The following is a 20151-nucleotide window of genomic DNA, read 5'->3' on the forward strand; positions in this document are numbered from 1 at the left end:
AAAATAATGGTACTATCATTCACTAACTAGCAATTTTTTTCATTTTTTTACTTATCATTATAAGCTGTCATTATCTTATGTGAAATGACAGGATTACCCCTCAATGGGAAGGAGAAAAAAATGTACTATAATGCTCAAACATAGATTGTTGAATAAAATGAATGGTAGAACTCCTGTTCCTAGGATTTTAGTGGCAGCAAAACATCTATTAGTTATTTACATTCTAGCTGTGTAACAACTCCACAACAGCAGCAACCACTCCCTTGCCTTCTGCATGGATGTCCAGCCCTGGTTCCTCAATTTTCTGTAGAAGAAGCTTATCAAGTTTGCTTCTCAAGTTCTGCAAAACTCCAACACAGATCTAACATCAAAACCCTGTTGCAGTCAATTTATTGTCAAAGCTTAGATCTTATATCCCCCAGGTAACTCTGAGAAGCATTACCTGTATCAATGCTAACACGCTCCTTGATGCTGAGAAATGAAGATATCCATCGAGCATTTCAATACCCTCTCCAGTTTTGCTCGGAATGAGGTTGCCTCCAAAGAGAAGCAAAGCATAATCTGATATATTCGTTGAGTCCCGTATGAAAATGCTGGTTGTCTTCACCTTCTCACTGTAAACCATGTACGGGAGTGGAAAAAGGACGACCCCGGCATTGACAGATGCTGGGTGGATGTCAACTTTACCAACTTCTTTAGTGTAGAAGGCAGAACGCTTTCCTCTCCTTTTGCACTGCACGACATTTGGGTAGAGCCCAGCACATAAGATTGCACAAACCATCTCCAGATCATCACTGTATCTATTGTACACCTGCATAATATGCATTTAGTTTGGGCATCGTGAAAACAAAAAACCAAATGCTTTGGACAAAAGAATTGATAGTAATAAAGAGGAAATCCCACTGAAAATGCAAAGGACTTCTGTTAAGTTATGAAGACTTGATCAATTTGAACACAATAATGGATTAATTAATGCAAAAGATGCCTATGTAATTGTGCAAGAGGGACATGTCAAGGATGATCCTGTTTTACCATACTCAATTACTCAATTCCTCCTTGTGGTTGAATGGGCTTATTCATTTGGTTGTGCAACAAGGGCTGATTCAAAGCATCGAGGTTCAGGACAGCTCTTAGGACCTCTCACAGACAAATATGAAGATGTATGACCTCTTTTTTGGGAATAGAAGGGATCAAATGGCAGTTCTCAGGGATCTCCTCAGAAACTAAGCAGATAGGGGTACATACTAACTTGGGAAAAGCATACCTGTTACAATCAGGGATATGTGACAGAAATAGGTGGAACAAAGTACTAGAAGATTGGGCTACTCAGCCAGTCGGCTCCTGTTTTCATATTTGGGTTATCCCCATTGGCATCAGTTTCAGAAACTCATCTATTTGGAACCCAACATTAGAAGGGATGGAAATGTAGTGCAGCTACATTTGCATACATCTGCTCTGGAGGTCAAATTACTCTAGTTCAAGACCAATCTACATTCACATTACCCAATGTGCCTTGTTTGGTCACTAGAAATATGAAGACTTCTATAAATACTTGGGATTGGGAGGGATGCCCAAATTTATCTAGAAAAATTCCGCTAGAAACCTGGAAGTACGTTTGTAAGCCAAGAAATTCAGGAGGGCTAAGCACACAAAGGATCTCACTAGTAAGCCATAACAGCTTTGATGAAGTTATGGAGATTCAGCTAAAAGAACAAAGCTTTGTGAAGGAAGTTTGCAGAATGCAAATATAGAGTGGCTAATGAAGATAGGATTCTAGAAGGCTAAAAGGATATTCCGGTAGAAAATCCAAGAGGCCCATCCAAATTCCAAATATAATGCTTTTGGATGGAAATTGCCAACAAAAAGGTAATGACAGTGGACACTGATCAATGGGAAGACCAGGATACCTCCTTTCTCCTATCGTTTGCTTGATGTGCAAGGTGGATAAGAAATTGGTTGACCATTTGTTCCGCCAAAAGAAACAGGTTCCACTCTTTGAGGGTCTTTCATCTGGACAGGATTTTCCCAAAAATGTCAGGGACTTGATGTGGTTTTGGACTTTTGGGATACTGCTACTTCAGACAGGAGCAGATTGGTATATCAAGCTACTCTTTGGGTCCCCTTTTAGTGCATTTAGGAGGAAAAAAATGCTAGACTGTTTAGAGATAATGAGCTTCTGGATGAGAGGGTTATCATAGAGAAAAATCACTATCAGGATCACTCGTTGGGCAATGATACACAATTTATTTAAGGATGTCCCTGCTCATCATTTATTTGGGGACTGGGAAGCTGTTGTCTTTTGAGGAGGCTAAGGATAGGAGATATCAGTGGCTGGCTACTCCAGGTAGAACTGAATCTTGATGGATGTCCCTTGAGAAATCTGAGAACTTGGAGAGATGGAGTTATCAGAGTGAGATCAGGAGACACTGTTAGGGTGTATGTGAGCCCAATTGGCAATGTCATTTCCATGCACACTGAGCTTATGTCTCTTCAGTTGGGGTTGGAGTTAGACATTAAGGATGGCTTCACATATTTGATGGTCGAGGGGGACTCTGCTTGGTTATCGTCTGGCTTACCACTTCAGAGGACAGATCCTGGAGATTTGCCAACATAATTAGAAGAACAAAGTTTCTGGATTCTCAAGTGATCTGTTCATTCCATTGGTCTAGGTTGAGTTGGCGGATTTGCTGGCTTGGAGTGGATAGGCCAAGATGGTGTTCAGGACATGACATCCCCTTGAAGTTTAGTTGTTTTGGGGCGGATCGTAGCTTTATACTGGGGTATTTAGAATCCGGATTGGGCCTGAATCTGCACACACACACACACCCATCCGTTTCAGCAGCTTTAACTTAGTGGTTTGAACTAAAACTAGTTGTGTCTAAAGGAGAGATGGGCCTCTGCTTGGTTATCGTCTGGCTTACCTCTTCAGAGGACAGATCCTGGAGATTTGCCAACATAATTAGAAGAACAAAGTTTCTGGATTCTCAAGTGATCTGTTCATTCCATTGGTCTAGGTTGAGTTGGCGGATTTGCTGGCTTGGAGTGGATAGGCCAAGATGGTGTTCAGGACATGACTTCCCCTTGAAGTTTAGTTGTTTTGGAGTGGATTGTAGCTTTATACTGGGGTATTTAGAATCCTGCACACGTCCATTTCAGCAGCTTTACCTTATTGGTTTGGTGCGGATTGTAGCTTTATAGTGGGGTAATTAGAATCCTGATTGGGCTTGAATCTGCACACACACACACACACACCTGTCCGTTTCAGCAGCTTTACCTTAGTGGTTTGAACTAAAACTGGTTCTGTCTAAAGGAGTCATCTAAAGAGTCATCTCTCTCGAATGCATGCATGCACACACACAGATTAGCTCTAAACCCTAATAGCTAACATTCTCATCACCTCCTTTCTTATTCAATAAATTAAGCCCACAACATACTTAGATTGTTCTAAAATCAGTTGAAATCCTATCCCAGAATGATAATTCTTTTGGGCAGAACTCTCAAAGCAATACTTTTCGGCAGAACTCTGACTAGAAAGACTACTGGTAGAACTATGACTAGAAAGACTACCGGATCATCCCAGCTGTCTCACTGAAAAGCTCACTCACGTACAAGTTCTTCTGAAACTGTAGAGCTTACCTTAGCTCCCCGGGATTTGTCGACAAAGCCAATGTCTGACAGTAGATCCAGAAATTGATTTCTCATGTCCTCCATCATCTGCAGGGTAATCGGTGATAAGAAATTCTCCCAACAGAATGCCCTTTCTCTCCCACAACTTTTTGCATCCTTCCAAGCTTCAAAGGCTTTGAGAAGGGCAATGTGATCACTGCTTGAAAAACATTGGCAAGTTCTCCTATCAGAAACAGCATTTTAAAGAGATTTCCACTATCCTGTAAAGAAGAAACATGATCACCAAGTCCAATGATCTGACCTGCAGGAATCACCAGCAAACGATCTTTTTGCAGCATCAGCTTCCTCTTTCCTATTTACTGGGAGGACAAATGGGTCACGATGCGCAAGAGCAGAAGCAATTGTTAATGCAGGGCCAAGGCACTGAAAGATAGACCCCATCAAAAGCATCTTCCCAATATTAGGATCCAAAGGCAATTTGCAAAGATGACGACCTGTAAATTACTTGTTAGATCACAAAAGGATCCCAACTAAATAAATGGAATAGAAACTGAATAAAGTTAAAACAATCACATACCAAGTGGAGTAAGTTCTTCATCATCATCTAGAGCTCCAATCATTTTGAGAAGCTCAATTGAATTTTTAACCGCAAGAGAGTCTGGTGGCTGAAGTGCTTTTGCCAGAAACGACCCAATATTTCCTAGCTGTAAACTTTTGATATGGAGGCAAAGTTCTTGCAATGGTGTTCGGAGAATTTCAGGCAACTGATACTGGGGCATTGCATCATGGATTACTTTTGGAAACAGCCTATAACAGACACCAGGCTGAACACGACCTGCACGCCCTCGTCTCTGTAAATTTATCATCACAGCACAAAGAGGAACCACCAATAAGTGACTCAGATTCAACTATCCACTTATTCTGGTGAAAAACAAAGCTCAGACCTGTAATCTATAGTTTAAGATAGAGCACTGTCCAATTGGTAGTTACGTTAACATGGTGCTTTAGTTACCTGATGTGCTGAAGCTTTTGATATCCATGATGGCAACAAACAAGCCAACTTGTTTAGAGCATCATAACTAGTTTCCTTTGCCTTTCCACAGTCTACAACATAGACAACATCATCTATTGTTATACTACTCTCAGCAATGTTTGTTGCTAGCACAATTTTCCTGCAAGAAATGCCAATTAGAAAATGCAACATGCACCATACTAAAATTTTGAAGAGGTTTTTCGACTAGTGAAAACTTATAAATGATTTCACATAGATGTAAGTAACATAAACAACTAAAAGAGTTTATCAAATATTTAAAGTGAATCAAGTTAACCAGACAGTAATCCCATTAGCATGCGTAGGTAATAAGACCAACCATTATATTCCCACATAAAAGAACTATGCATAAACTTTATTCAGAAGAGATATGAAATATAAACCTAGTGGTTACTTTCCTTAACCGTATAGCATGGGTTTCCATGCCCTAGAGAACCCAAATGGGTTCCCACCAGTCAGGGCTAGGACTTACATTCGTTGCACAACAAATGGAGGGACGCTTCACGAGCGCAGTGTGGCTGGACCAGCCATACTTTCTGGGGCATCCCCCCCCCCCCCTCTCTCTTTTTAGTTGAAATTATGGAGCAGAAATAGGAGTCAAGCAAGAAATAACACAAATAACTGAATTTAGGTTGAAAGTGGTTCAATTAAAGACTAATAACAAAGTTAGGAACCAATGTGTTAAGTTATATGTTTGTAATACCACAGTGGTATTATTGTCAGTCCCTGCGGTAGTCATTAGTTTAGTTCTATTATGATTCCAGTTAGTATAGTTGATGTGTTGGTTAGTCTTCGATAAGTTCTTTACTACCACAAGGACTCTCAAAGTATCGTAATTGATATATATATACCATGGGGGGTGGGGGACTGTCAATCCAACTAGTGGCAGTCTATTCTCTCTTCTTTCTCACTTGGTCTCTCTTGTTCTCTGTTGTTATTGCTAGTTATCTTTTTCTGGTATTGTGATATGGTATCAGAGTGCTAGCAACCTTCTCAATCTTTGTTCTGAGAGGCTCTATTTCGATCTCTCTCTTGTGGTGTGCAGCCCATCGCTGCAACTATCCACTATGAAGATGTAGTTTATGTCAATAAAAAACTAGCATCTCTTTTATGCTATCTACATGAAGAACACTACATAGAGTTGATATCTACAGGAATTTATTGGTATCCATACAAGGACTGGCGGAACTTTGTTCTGGCATTTATTTTGGGCAGATTTAAGATCTGTCTTTTATCTTACTTCAAGCCAGCAGATTCCTCTATTATTTCAGGGCTTTGCTGACACCAGTCACAACACTGGTAAGGATACTCAATCCTAGTTGGGGCTGATCAGAGTACCAGATTTTATGGAATCAATCTTCTCCAACAGCATATGAGATACTCTGTTTTTTGAAGCTTTTTGACACAATTGTCTTTCTTAATTACTCTGGATCTAACCATCAGATCCATAGGAAATTTTAGGGCACTGTTGCCCCTCTATAAAGGGTCACTCGACCCTGTTTTGGTGTCCATACCACACCAGAATTTATTTCTATTGAAAATCATTCAAATTCTGGGTTTTTGAAGTTCAGATTTAACTTTTCGTGCTGCTGGTTCTTCAGTTCTCTCCAGACCAGTGCTTTCTTGTGCTATTTGCATACCCTACTGCTATACTATGTATCTCCAGGCTTGGAGACTAATCAAAAGCTGCATACATCTATATTTTGAAGAAATCTTCCTGTTGGCCAGAAGTGGTTTCAATTGCTCACTGTGTTGTTCCCTTTGTGCATGATGGCTGATCCCAAATCTACCTCAGAAAATGTTAATGTCCAAATCACTACTATCAAACTCAATAGAGTTTCTAATTATTTGCTATGGCCCCAGGCAGTTAATGTTTACAGTAATGCTAAAAGGAAGATGAAGTATCTCACATCCGAACTAACTTCCACTGATTCCAAAGCCTATGAGGAGTGGACTGTGTGAATGACACTCTTCTCATATGGTTGTGGAACAATATGGACCAAGGTATTGCAGCAAACATCATGTTCCACACACTGCCAAAAGGATTTGGGATGACTTGGAAAGCTTCTCCCAGGAGAAGAACATGTCTCGTATTTATGATCTGTACAATAAAATTTTCAATTAAACAGAGGGCAAATCTTTGAATGAGTACTTCAATGTTTTTAAGGGTATGTATGAGGAGTTCAATATTCATCTACCTCTTACTACTGATCTTGAACAGTTCAAGCTTCAATGTGCTTAAATTCAAGTAGCAAAATTTTTGTCCGGATTAAATTCTGATTATTAGCCTGTTAAGAGCCAATAGCTTATTAGGGAGAAGGTGCCTTCATTGAATGAAACCTGCTCTCATCTTCAGCATATTGTTACAACTTCCAGAGCTGCCATCTCATCCCTCCTAAGGAAGGCACTGCGTGTGTTGCTGGTCGTGGTCGAGGTTCTACCTTTCTTGGGAGAGGTTATGGCTAATGGAGAGGTCCTGGTCGTGGTACAGGTGGACAGCAAACTGACCAATCCTCCAGACAGTGTTCTTTTTGTGGCAAGTCCAATCATACACTTGAGAGGTGTTGGGCTGAACATGGTAAACCATAATGGACTCAACAATTAGCTAACACTGCTGTGTTTGATGGTAAATACTAAGGTGTCTTTTGGCGACTCCACCCTTGCCTCTTCATCTAGAGCTTCTCCATCAGGTTCCGTGTCTTGAGAAGACTATAGTCACTACTTAAACGTCTCCAATATCTTGAGTCATCCACTGCTACTTCCTCATCCACAACCACTCTGGCTTACTCAGGTACATCAACATTCCTTACTGCCAAATCTTCTTGTTTGAAAAAATTCGGACCTACTGATGGGGAAAAGTGTATAGTACTTTCCCCACTAAAAACACCAACACTTCTAATCCTTAGATAATTGATTCTGGTGCTTCTACCCATATGACTGGTAAGTCGGAATTATTTTCTTGTGAAAAGTTCACAAGTCTTCACTTGTAATTCTTGGTAATGGATCCTCTACTCATGTAACTGGTCATGGTACGGTTTCACCTACTTCATCCATGACTTTGTCCTCTGTCCTCTATCTTTCATGTACCACAATTGCTTTTAAGTCTTTTCTCAGTCAGTCAATTTACTAAATCTCTCGATTGTTCTGTCACCTTCTATCCCTCTTATTTTTAGGACCTTCAAATAAGGATGACGATTGGTGGAGGGTTTGAGTAGGCTGAACTTTACTATCTGAATTGCACTGGACCCTTTGATGCTACTACTACTACTACTTCTGGTGGCCTTTCCCCTATTCAGTGGCATTTTTGGTTGGGGCACCTATCGTTATCCAAACTTCAGCATATTGTGCCTAGTTGCAAATCCATGCCTCGCCTTGAGTATGAAGCGTGTGAACTTAGGAAGCATGATCAATCGCCTTTTCTTTCTCGTAGTGTGTCTAGAAGTCCTTTATTTTCTTTATAGTGAAATAAAGACTCAATTTGATGCTTTGATTAAAGTTTTTCTCTGATTTGATAATGCACTTGAATACACTGAACGTGAGATATCTACTTTTTGTTCTGCTCATGGTATGACCCATCAAAGGAGTTGTTCGGAAACATACCAACAAAATGGGGCTGTTATGGAATAGCATACATTTATTGGAAATTGCTCGGTCTATAATGATTCATGTGCATGTTCCCAAACATCATTTGTGTGATGCAGTTCTCACTGCCTGTTATTTGATAAACCGTTCACCTTTTCTTATTTTGTTTCCAAAATCTCCCTTATTTTCTTTGCCGCCCTGGGTTATTGGATTTGTGTGCTTTGTGCATTATTTGTAACCTTAGGTTAATAAGTTGTCCCGCAAGGCTGTCAAGTATGTTTTTCGTGGTTACTCTAGAACTTGGAAAGGGTACAAGTATTATGATCCTTTCACTCATCGGCAGTTTGTTAGTGACCATGTTACATTTTTTGAAAATATTGCATACTTTTCACCTCCTGCAACTAACTGTTCGCTTGCCACAGATGCTGCCCACACACCCCCTATTCCCATGCTTGTGCCATTTGATGATGCTCCAACCACTACATCGTCTGCATCATTGCAAGTGTATCAATGGCATAAGAAGAATGTCCAACCTACTTCGGATCTTCTTGCTCCACAGCCCCCCACATGATCTAAACCTCTAGCTGAATAGGGGGTGTGTGTATTTGTTCGGTGCCAAGATTATAGAGTGGTTGTATTCATTGTGTATGTTCATATCATCATAGATGGGGATGATGCATATGGGATTACAGAGGTACAATTTTATCTATCTCAACATTTTCAAATGAAAGACTTGGGTGCCATTAGGTATTTTCTTGGTATTGAAGTGCTATAAAGTAAGAAAGGGATTAGTCTATCCACAAAGAAAATATGTGTTAGACCTCTTGTCTGAGATTGGTATGCTTGCTTCTAAACCAGTTGATACTCTTATGGATCCACACAAAAGTTTGGAACAAGTGACGGCAAGGAATTTGACAAGCACTGGTACAAGAGTAATTAGTGAATTTATGGAGTCACCTAAGAAGACTCATTGGGAGGCAGCATGTTGAAACTTAAGGTATCTAAGGGGGCTCAAGACAAGTGACTTATTTATCGACCTCATCAGTATATTGATCTGGTCAAATATTCTGAAGCATACTGGGCTGGTGCTGACGGTGATAGGAGATCTACCACAGGTTACTGTACGTTTATTGGTAGCAATCTTGTCACGTGGAAAAGCAAGAATCAAACGACGGTGGCCAGATTCAGTGTTGATCATATCAATTTTACTCAGCCTATAAAAGGAATGATATATACAAGATAAGAAGAAAATAAATGAAAATAAGATGGTGCCTTACTACAAGTTCTATACTTCTTTTCCTCTTCTTCTTCCTTCAATTTTTTTTTTTTGAAATCTCAGTGGCTAAGAGGCCACCACAGCAGCCCCCTTGAGGCCACACACAAACACACGCAGGGGGGGTTTGTGATCCAGTATCAAGCCTGAAGAACATCCCTCGTACGTTTTGGTCCACATCAGAACTAGGCCCAAACCGAAGGGCCAAGAACCAGCCCCAATTAAGCCCAGCCGTGGGTTATGCTGGCCAGGATTGGTTCCTGTGATATTATTGCTGGTGGGCCTATGAAGTCGACTCCAAAGAGCCACAAACCTGAGTTTTATTTTCTTAAAGTGTCTTTTAATATTCCGTGTCTTTTCATTTTCTTAGGCTTAGTTAATGAGTTGATTTCTTTTTTCTAGGTGCTTTAATTAGACTTTTCAGTTTTCAAGTTGGGACTTTTAAGTTTCTATGTAGAGTCCAAAAATTTGTGTTAAGTAATTAATTTTACTTGGTATTAGTTTCTAGGTAATTTAATGCTTTATTGAAGTTAGCTTCTATTAATGCTTCAGTTCAAGAGTCATTTTTATTTTCTTTATATACTCATGTAATCCAACAATAAAAGGAAGATTTGAAGAATGAATTGAATAATAGATTTCATTGGAAATCAGCAGGTGTGTTTGATCACCTTCTATCCCTCCCCTCTCCCTAATCTTGTTTATCTTTCTCTCTCCCATATTTTCTTCCCCTTATCTTTTTGAACTTCAACCTATCTTCTTCTTCTTCTTCTCTTGAATCTACACCATCATCCATTAAACCTGCAACTTCATCTGACCTTCATCTTCTCCATCACCTGCGGTTACCTCCCCCCCCCCCCTCCTCTATAATTCTATTTTTTTTACCCTTCTTATTTCAGATCTGATCCATTATTTTATAGATAATATTCCGTCTACATCAACCTATTTTCTTCCCCTTATCTTCTTTAACTTCAACCCATCTTCTTCTTCTTCTTCTCTTGAACCTACACCATCATCCATTAAACCAGCAACTTCATCTGACCTTTCATCTTCTCCATCACCTGCGGTTACCTTTTCCCCCTCTTTAATTCTATTGTTTTTACCCTCTAATTTCAGATCTGATCCATTATTTTTCAGATCTAATATTCCGTCTGCGTCAGTTCGCCACATCCAACGGCTGCCAGCGCCGGCTGCCTGGGCCAGCAGGCCCCCCTCTCCTTCCTCCTCCTACTTCTTCTCTTCTCCTTGCGTCCTTCCTCTTCTACTTCTTTCCCATTTTCCCCTTTTCTGAATTTTACTCAAGAATCCTAAAAACAGAAAAATAACAGATTGAAGACCTACCTCTTGATGATCCTGAACTCCTCTTTAGCTTAGGCCCTTCTAATTCCTTGCTCCTAGCTCCACCTCTTCTTCTTGATTTTGAAATTTCGGCCTCACAACTCCAAAATCCATCACTATTTTCTCTCTCTTCTCCCTCTCTCCCTTTCTCCCTTTCTCTCTTCTTCTTCCCAAACTCAAGTCAGCAACACAAAAATGGAGAGACCAAGGTCGTACAACACTACAACCCCTTTACCTCTTTTATAAATTTTAAAACCAACTCTCTTTCTAACCCATTCCTAGACCCATACCTTGCTTTTTCAAAAACCATTTGCATTGTAGTAACCTATGTCCATGGTTGACCCAATTCCGCTCCATTTCAACCAAGTGAACCAGGGTCACTTAAGTTGACCCAAATCCACTCCATTTGAATCCAAGACCATATATCAGCCCGTTTAATAAGGATCAAAGACTAAATTAATTTCAATTTATTCAATAGTCATATATTACAAGCTTATGATTTTAATTAGCATATTATTATATGTATAATTTGATTCCATTAACTTTAGTCCTCACATATAAGTGTAATGTAATTAACTTAAGCATAGGAATAATATTAATTAGACATGAACCCATTCAAATTAATTTAATCCACTAAATAATTAAATAAACGGTCTCATTAGAATTACATACTTACCCTTTAATGACACCTTGCCCCTGTCTCCGGCATCCGCCGAATACATCCCTGCAAGGTGCCTAACGGCATCAAGAATAATAATTATAGGGCTATGGCTCATACTACAGCCGAGTTGATGTGATTGAAGTCACTGCTTCAAGAGTTGGGATTTCTGGTTATTAAACCTATGAAGATGTTCGGTGATAATCAAGTTGCTATCGATATTACTAGTAACCCGGTGTTTCATGAAAGGACCAAACACATTGAAGTTGACTGTCACTTTGTGAGGAATGCAGTTATAAGGAAGTTGATTGTTACTCCATTTGTTTCTTCTCCCATCAGTCCCTGTGGTATTGTAATTGACTGATATATATATACACAATGGGGGAGACTGCCGATTTGTTTTTGAACTGTCAATCCAACTAGCGGCAGTCTCTTCTCTCTTTTTTTTCCACTAATTCACAGCATTGACTGAAGGCTGCACCAGAAAGTAATATGGTGCAAGATTAAAGTGTTCAAAAAAAAAACAAAGAAAGCAAAATCCAAAAATAGCTTATTCTGAAGTAATATAAGAGCCATGACTGCTTCTGATTTAGCAAATGAAATGGTGCTAGAATGTAATGACAAAACAGTACTTCTGATGATTGACACAAAGTAGTTCAAGTCATCGTCATCATCATCATCATCATTATTATTATTATTATTATTATTTCTATCTGCCCAGTTAGAACAAAATTTATGTTCAGGTCAGTAAATGAATCAAATTGTTCCTGTTAAATACAACCCAAATACATAAGGAAATGTGCAGGACCATGTGTCATCAGCTAGAGATTCAGAAGCTTGAGATGAACGAATCCTAATAGTGACGCATTGATTTTCATATATTTCTCTCATAATAAGACATTCATATGAACTGTTTAATGTTCCATTGTCCTGTAAGTGCAGCATAATGAATGACAATCTGTTATGATGAACTTCATTGCGAAGTATAGCTATTAATATGAGCCACTTGCCTCATGTTACTAGGTGGTCTGTCAAATATTTCACGCTGATTGATGGTAGGCATTGAGCCATGTAGTGGAAGAATGAGAAACTTGTTAGGATTTCCAAGAACGTTGTTCCCTCTAATTTTATCCAGTAGCTTAGATATCTCATCCCAGCCGGTCAAGAAGGCGAGAATAGCTCCATCACCTTCGTGGCGACAGATATACTCAATTGTTGCTTCCACCTACAAAATAGCAACAATAAACAGGAGACAAAAGCCATTTTAAGATAGAATGATATGTTGCATATTATCATAAATTCTGGCATTTAAAACAGTTTATCAAATATCAATGTAACTTAAACATGTTTTCTTCAAAGGTATTGAACTGAAAAGACGGAGTCAGATAAGCTGATTTTGGCATGCTCCCCCCACCCCCTACTGAACCAGAAGCCAGGTTTGGACCTGGTTCTCCTTGGTTTGGGCTTCCAGACTGGTTCTAATCGGTCCATCCATGAGAGAAATACTGCATCTTATGTGAAGGTACTCCTCCCAATTTATTAAACACATCATAGAAACATGAGTTAACCAAATTTGCCTGATGTAGAGGTAATCAAGAAAGTTGCATAAGTGAATATATACCCAACAGAAAATTCAGGCAAAACATACACAACGACATGCATAGCTTCAGTACCTTTTAATGGGGAGGGGGTGAGGATTGTGGTTGGGGGTGGGGAGGGAGGGATAAAGTGCACCCACCACCTAACATAAACACCCCAAACACTAACAGCCTAGTTATTATTCTGTTCCAAACTCCTCCTTGAAAACATCCTGATGCAGATTTATCACCAAAGTGGGCTTCTTTGGTTAGGAATAAGTCTAGGGTTGGGTTATATACATGTTGGGCCTTTAACCCCATGGGTTTTCAATGTAATAGGTCATGTTGGGCCTTTGATCCCAAGGGTTTTCAATGTAATAGGTCATGTTTATGAACCTAAAGTATGGGTAATTAGGTTGCATACGAGATTAGCTTCCATACTTGGGGTCTTTGGTATCATTTTTTCATTTTGTTTTTGGCCTACTTAAAAAAAAATCATTACTGAAAACCATTTTGATCAAAAAATTAAAATTGTTTGGTAACTTCTAAACACAATAGATTGTAGAATGAAAAATAAGTTTGGTAACTTCTAAACACAGTAGATTGTAAGAGATGTAGATTCTTCTCCTGAAATACAACAACAAAGATGTCCCTCTCAAGGCAGTGCCGATGCCGTCGACTAAGGGTGTCAAAACCAAACCGAAACCAAACCGAGCCGAGCCGAATTAATTCGGTTTGGTTTCGGTTCTGGTATATGGTATTCTAATTCAATTCGGTTCGTTTGGTTCGGTTTCATGTCAAGACCCGTCGGTTTGAACCGAAACCAAACCGAATAAACCACTTAATCCAAAGCCATATGTCTTTTAAATTTTTTGGTAACCATATCTAATCGAATGACTTTAAATATTCCACTTTCCTATGTTTTCTTTGTTTTTTTGGTAACCATCCAACGGAATGACTTTTCATGGGGCAAAATAAAAAACTCTATAAATTTTCTTTGTATTTTTGGTAACCATCTAACCGAATGAGCTTTCATATTCCACTTTCCAGGTTTTCTCTATTTCCCTTTCTCAGTTTCCCTTTTCAACTCTTCAAGTGTGCAACCGAATTAGAACTGTATTTGGAAACCGAATTAGACCCGAATTAAAACCGTAACCGAACCGAACCGAGCAGGTTCAGATTCGGTTGGTGGTCCCAAAACCGACTAGGTTTTCAGTTCGGTTTCGGGTCACACTCAAGTCATGGAACCGAATACCTGAAACCGAACCGATTGACACCCTTACCGTCGACGGACCTGTTGTGGGAGCTGTCGTTGCCACCATCTGCAACCCCACCCTCCCCTGCAACCTTCCGCCCCATGTTCTTTCTCATATGCCCCACTCTCCGTTGTAACCCGTGTGGATTACGCCCACCGCCCTCGTTATTCAACAATTAGAACAAGCATTAGAAGGCCAATAGCTTGGTAAGTTGGAATCATGTCGAAGAAAGCTGTGTGGATTACGCCCACCGCCCCTGTTTTTCAACAATTCTTTCTTCCACATGATTCCAACTTACCCAGCTAAGCACCTAACTTTTTCTTCTTCCCCATTAATTACTTACCCTCCTCAAAAGGAAAAATTCCATATCACATTCTTTAACCATTCATCACCAAGATTTAGCTCTTCCATCTACAGCTCAGACTACCCTTAACTGTTTATTAATTTCTCTCTCAGAAGCTATCTTCTTCCTTCTATTTGAGTTAGTGTGCATTTTCTGCTACTGCAACCCCAACAAACATGAAATGCACATGAGAGACATCATGGGTTGGTTGGTTACAAAGAATTAAGACATTAGCTCATGGTTGCATTAGTTAAGAACACTTGAAACCCAAACAAGAATCACGAATCTTTTATTCATCTAAAGACAAAATGGTACAGAAGAGCAGAGTAATATCCGATCAATCTCTCCAATCATCCTCACAAATGAAGCTCCAAAAATTACCATTTAAAAAAAAGAAAAGAAAACGGAGACGATACAGAAACCCAAGAAACGTAAGATCCGGAAACATAATATTCCAATAAGAAAACCAAAGCACTCAAGAAATAAAAACAACAGGTGCTAAAAAACATTAAAAAAAAAAATTACCATATGTACTCAGCAATAATCTTCTTAGTAACGTCGGGGAGGTTCAAGTTGAGAAGACCTGTAAGCAGCAACATGATAGAGGTATGGGTGCAGGTGCAGGAGCGTTGAAGGAGGAGGAGGAGGAGGGGCGAGGCGGGGGCATACTGTAACCCTATGGTGAAGGCTCGTTGCAAGAAGAAGAAGAAGAGGAGGGAGGAGGAGGGGGCTTGCCTTCCTAAAAATAAAAGCAAATGACACTTTTACCCTCGATTTTGAGGACTTAAGAGCATGTGCTCATTAAACTAGCGAAAAAATGAAGGAAAAACGTTTTTGCCCATAATCCATAATAGACTCTTGAGTCTATTATCATTTTGGGGGTGTTTTCATTTATTTTAAATAAAAACAAGTTTCAAAAATGATACCAAACTCATGAAAAAATGAAAAATTGTCAGAAAATGAAAATGAAAAATGATACCAAAAAGACCCTTAGTTTATTTTCATGTTTTATTGTTTTAAATTGAACCGGTCCAAAACTGGTTTGAACCTATGGTTCAATTTAAGTTATTTTAGTAGGTTTTTCTTTTAAGTGTTTAGTGGGGCTGGATTAGGACTCTATTTTGAGTCTATTTCAGTTTCCTAGTCAGTTTATGTTACCTACTAGGTTAAGGGTTGGGTTAGGCCTTTCCTTTTAAGTGTAGGAGTCTATTTTTTGAGTCTTTTATATAAGGTTGTACGGGGGGCAAGTACTGAACACGAATTTTGATATTAATGAAAAACTTTTTGCTGCTCTTCTTCTCCATTGAAGATTTTTGTCTTGTGTTTGATAAGGCTGGTGGGATTGGTGTTTGATCCAATCGACACCTTGCGGTGTGAAGCCCGGGTGGTTCGTTCAAGCTTTTTTTGTTCTTCTGAAGCCCTGCTTTCAAGTTCAATTCAAGTTTCGACTTTTATTCAAGATCCACAATCAAACAAGCTGCTGCTAAGGAAATGCTGCAACAAAAGTGAGTTTGAATCCATCCCCTACAATTCTTCTAATCCTCTCACAGCCCAAACCCTATGTTTCCCCCTTTTGTTTTCAATTTTCCCAATACCTAAATTCTGCCCAGACCAAACCAGCCAGCCAAATCACACCAAACTTTGATCGAATTCTCCTCTCATACTAGGGAAAACTCGATCCAAGTTGCTCCCTCATCTGACCATCATAAACCCTAAAAATTCACCTTTTCCTCTTTTCAAAAACCCAAAACCCTAACCCTAACCTTGCTGTCGATTCTAATTAAAAGGCCTAGACTTGTTAAAACTTAACAAGACCTTCACTAGAAGACTCCCCTACGTCAACTTAGCATAACCCTACCATCAAACCCTAGGTCCCATTAAACCCTAACCCTAATTTAACCAAAAACACCTATTTTTACCTATTCGAATTACCCAGTTCATAGCAGATCCTGGTTATTGGCTTCTAGTTGGTCTCCTACCAATCTAGAACTACATTACATCCCCAAATAGCTACGCTCCTCCTCCATCCACACTGACACGATTGTCACTATAGAAAGCTCCAAGAATCTTGTGATCAATTTTTTTCATTGTCAATGGGAGTTCTACATCATAGACAGATTCACATGATACATTCAAGGCAAAATCATCTCCAGCAAAAAAGAAATTATTTGTCCTTTTTCCTATTTACACCAAGCGCCCAGTAGCCCTTTCAATATTAGGAATTAAAAGATAAATTTTTGACATAATCAAGACCCGAAAATTTTCTAAGAAAAATTATTTCCATGGATGATTATATGTGACTCAACCAGATTCTTTATAATCAATCACTCCCCTTATTTTGCTTCTCTGAATTGGAGTGCTTTTTGTCAATATTAAAAGTCCTCCAATTGCTTCGGAACTATACCACAATTAGTTCTTATAATGATCTTCAAGTTTACGTCCTAGGTTTGCAGAAGTCTAGCTGTTTACTTAGAGATCCTACACTATAATAACAAGCAATAATCAAAATGCAGGATGCCAGAATACGTACTTTGAATGAGTAATAGGAAGTGCAATGATTGTGATAATGTTACAGGTTTTGTCAAGTAATCAAGTGACTACTTACAAGGCCCAGGTCAAGCTGTGCTCCAGACCAAGCTTCAAGAGATTGTTTTGTAGATGTGCTGTAATTTTTGTAGTGAGAATCAATATCAACCTCCTATAAAAAATAAAAAATATAGCCATAAGAACTTCAATAAGAGACAAGCTTGCAATTGAAAAACCATTCATTTGAGACTGCTAAACTCCATGTCGTAAAACCCAAATAAATGTTACAAGCATGCATAGTTTATCATATTATTCTTGATAGTTTGTTATGCGCATAAAACCTGCATCAGTTGAAACTTGGAAGTATATGAGGTGGTTTATGAGAAGACTAAAGAGATTTATGCCAAGGGCACCATAGGGGTATCACAATAGGTTTCTAACTAGAAGGCACAAGGAGGAATACTAAAATAATAAATTTTGCAGTTCATCTACCAAACAACAACAACAAACTCAGCCTTATCCCAACTTAATGGGGTCGAGCTACATGGATCCAATCAAACATTCAAACAAAGTAGGTAAAAATTGCGAAGTGAAAGAGAATAATGGGAAAATGAGATGAGAAGGGAAAAATGAAAAATGACAAATGAACAAAGAAAAATACAAGAAAAGTGAAAGAGGAAAGAGGCACAGCCCAACAAGCCAGGAGAATCTCAGCTAAAAAGGGTCTGCTACATGAATCTTTACCCTCCAATAGGCTCTATCTGAGGTCATACATGGCACGAAACCTAGACTATACATGTCCTTTCTTACAACTTCTCCTATGGTCATTTTAAGCCTGCCCCTTGCTCTTTTAGCTCCATCAATCAGAATCATATCACTCCTCCTTACTGGGGCGTCCCTAGGCCTCCGTTGAACATGACCAAACCACCTCAGATGACTCTCTCGGAGCTTGTCATTGATCGGAGCAACTCCCAAGTCAACTCTGATACGATCATTCCTTATTTTATCCTTCCTTGTTTTTCCACACATTCATCTTATCATCCTCATCTCTGCCACACAAAGCTTCTCAATATGACACTTCTTAACTGCCCAACATTCTGCCCCATGCATCATAGCCGGTCGAACAACAATCCTATAGAACTTTCCTTTAGGCCTAGCTTGTTTGACGGATAAAAAGGGGTGGGAAACTTGTGAGGGTGGATCCCACATGTTGTGGGTTGGGTTGACAAGGAAAGAAAAGGAAAGGAAATAATGGAATATGCATTTTGTAGTGGGTATGGATTTAGTGGGAGAGAGAGGAAATGATCATGGGGTGGGATTCCATGGGAAAGAACGGAAATAGAAAGAGGAGAGAGATAGACACAAAAGTAACTTTTCCATGAATAGTGCCAAAGTCCTACCAATTTGGTAGGACTTTGAAAGTGAATGGGATGGGAAAAAGAGGGGTGCCACCTCACCAGACAATAATAAATGCATTTAATGAGCTTGTCTGGAAGTTTCCCACCCCATGTAACCAAACTGTCACATTTGTGGTAATTTGTGGGAAACAAGTACAAGTTCACCACCCCTTTTTTCCTTTTTCACTTTTCTCCGTCAAATAAACATGGCCTTAAGCATTAAAGGAATACGTCAATCACATAGCACTCCGGACGCACCTCTCTACTTTAACCATCCCAGTTAATTCTTTGTGAGACATCATCTTCTATGCCACCTTCCTTATTAATGAGTGACCCCAAATATCTAAAATAGTCACTTTCTGGTATCTCTCTTTCCTCAATTTCCACCATGTCAGTATCCATCATAGTGTGACTAAAATTACACATCAAATACTCTTGTCTTCGTTCTACTAATCTTAAAACCTCTTGTTTCCAGGGTTGATCTCCATACCTATAACTTAGAGTTAATACCTGTTTTTGTATCATCCACCAAATTGACATCATCGGCAAAGAGCATATACCACAGGACCTCATCTTGAATGTTATTGGTTAGGTCGTCCATATAAGAGCAAAAAGATAAGGGGGCTGATCCCTATTGGAGCCCAATCGTAATTGGGAATTCCTTGCCCTGACCTCCCACAGATCTCACACTAGTCACCACGTCCTTATACATATCCTTTATTATATCCACATATTTACTCTATACCCCTCTCTTCACTAGAACCTAACGGATTACATCTCTAGGGACTCGGTCATAGGCTTTTTGCAGGTCAATAATGGCCATATGGAGATCCTTCTTGCTATCTCTATATCTTTCCATGAGCCTCCTCAATAAGTAGATAGCTTCAGCCGTGGATCTACCTAGCATGAAGCTAAATTGGTTCACCGACATATGGATCTCTCTTCTCAAACACGCTTCAATAACCTTCTCCCAAAGTTTCATAGTGTGACTCATAAGCTTAATGCTTCTATAGTTATTGCAGCTTTGGATATCACCTTTATTCTTGTAGATCAGGACTACAATGCTTCTCCTCCATTCATCTAGCATCTTCCTTGTGTTCATAATTCTGTTAAACAGATTGGTTAACCAATAAACCCCACAACTTCCAAGGGTTTTCCACACTTATATAGGAATCTCATTTGGGCCTGGAGTCTTGCCTGTTTCCATCTTTCTTAAGGCTTCATTAACTTCTACCACACTAATCTTTCTTACATATCTATGGTGTGTGATGTCTTGAGGAGAGATGTAAATGTCTGGATCATTTCTACTCAACCTATCTCCACTTAGGTGGTCACAAATATACTCATCCCATCTCTTCACTATGTCCTCATCTCTTACCAATACTCATCCATCCTCACTCTTGATGCACCGCACCTGATCGAAATCTCTACTCTTCCTTTCTCTCATCTTAACTATCTTAAATATAGCTTTTTCATCTTCTTCAGTGCTTAGGATGGTATAAAGATCCTCATATTTCTTTGCCCTA

The 20151-nt window shown here is 39.3% G+C and overlaps 1 protein-coding gene across 2 annotated transcripts in view; it reads right to left on the bottom strand.

Moving 5' to 3' along the window:
* Positions 1-126: 126 nt before the first annotated feature.
* LOC122661338 (DExH-box ATP-dependent RNA helicase DExH1) overlaps positions 127-20151 on the bottom strand; it is a 42618-nt gene continuing 22593 nt past the window's right edge. For both annotated transcript variants that reach the window (XM_043856702.1, XM_043856711.1), the window contains 8 exons: positions 17308-17400; positions 12537-12751; positions 4640-4799; positions 4205-4478; positions 3929-4121; positions 3637-3823; positions 443-811; positions 127-340 (listed from right to left, as the gene is read on the bottom strand). In XM_043856702.1, coding sequence (XP_043712637.1) covers positions 224-340; positions 443-811; positions 3637-3823; positions 3929-4121; positions 4205-4478; positions 4640-4799; positions 12537-12751; positions 17308-17400 — 1608 coding nt within the window. In that variant the 3' untranslated portion in view covers positions 127-223. The remainder of the gene's footprint in view (positions 341-442; positions 812-3636; positions 3824-3928; positions 4122-4204; positions 4479-4639; positions 4800-12536; positions 12752-17307; positions 17401-20151) is intronic.

The sequence above is a fragment of the Telopea speciosissima genome, chromosome 1, assembly GCF_018873765.1.
Source record: "Telopea speciosissima isolate NSW1024214 ecotype Mountain lineage chromosome 1, Tspe_v1, whole genome shotgun sequence".
In the NCBI taxonomy this organism is placed as follows: Eukaryota; Viridiplantae; Streptophyta; class Magnoliopsida; order Proteales; family Proteaceae; genus Telopea; species Telopea speciosissima.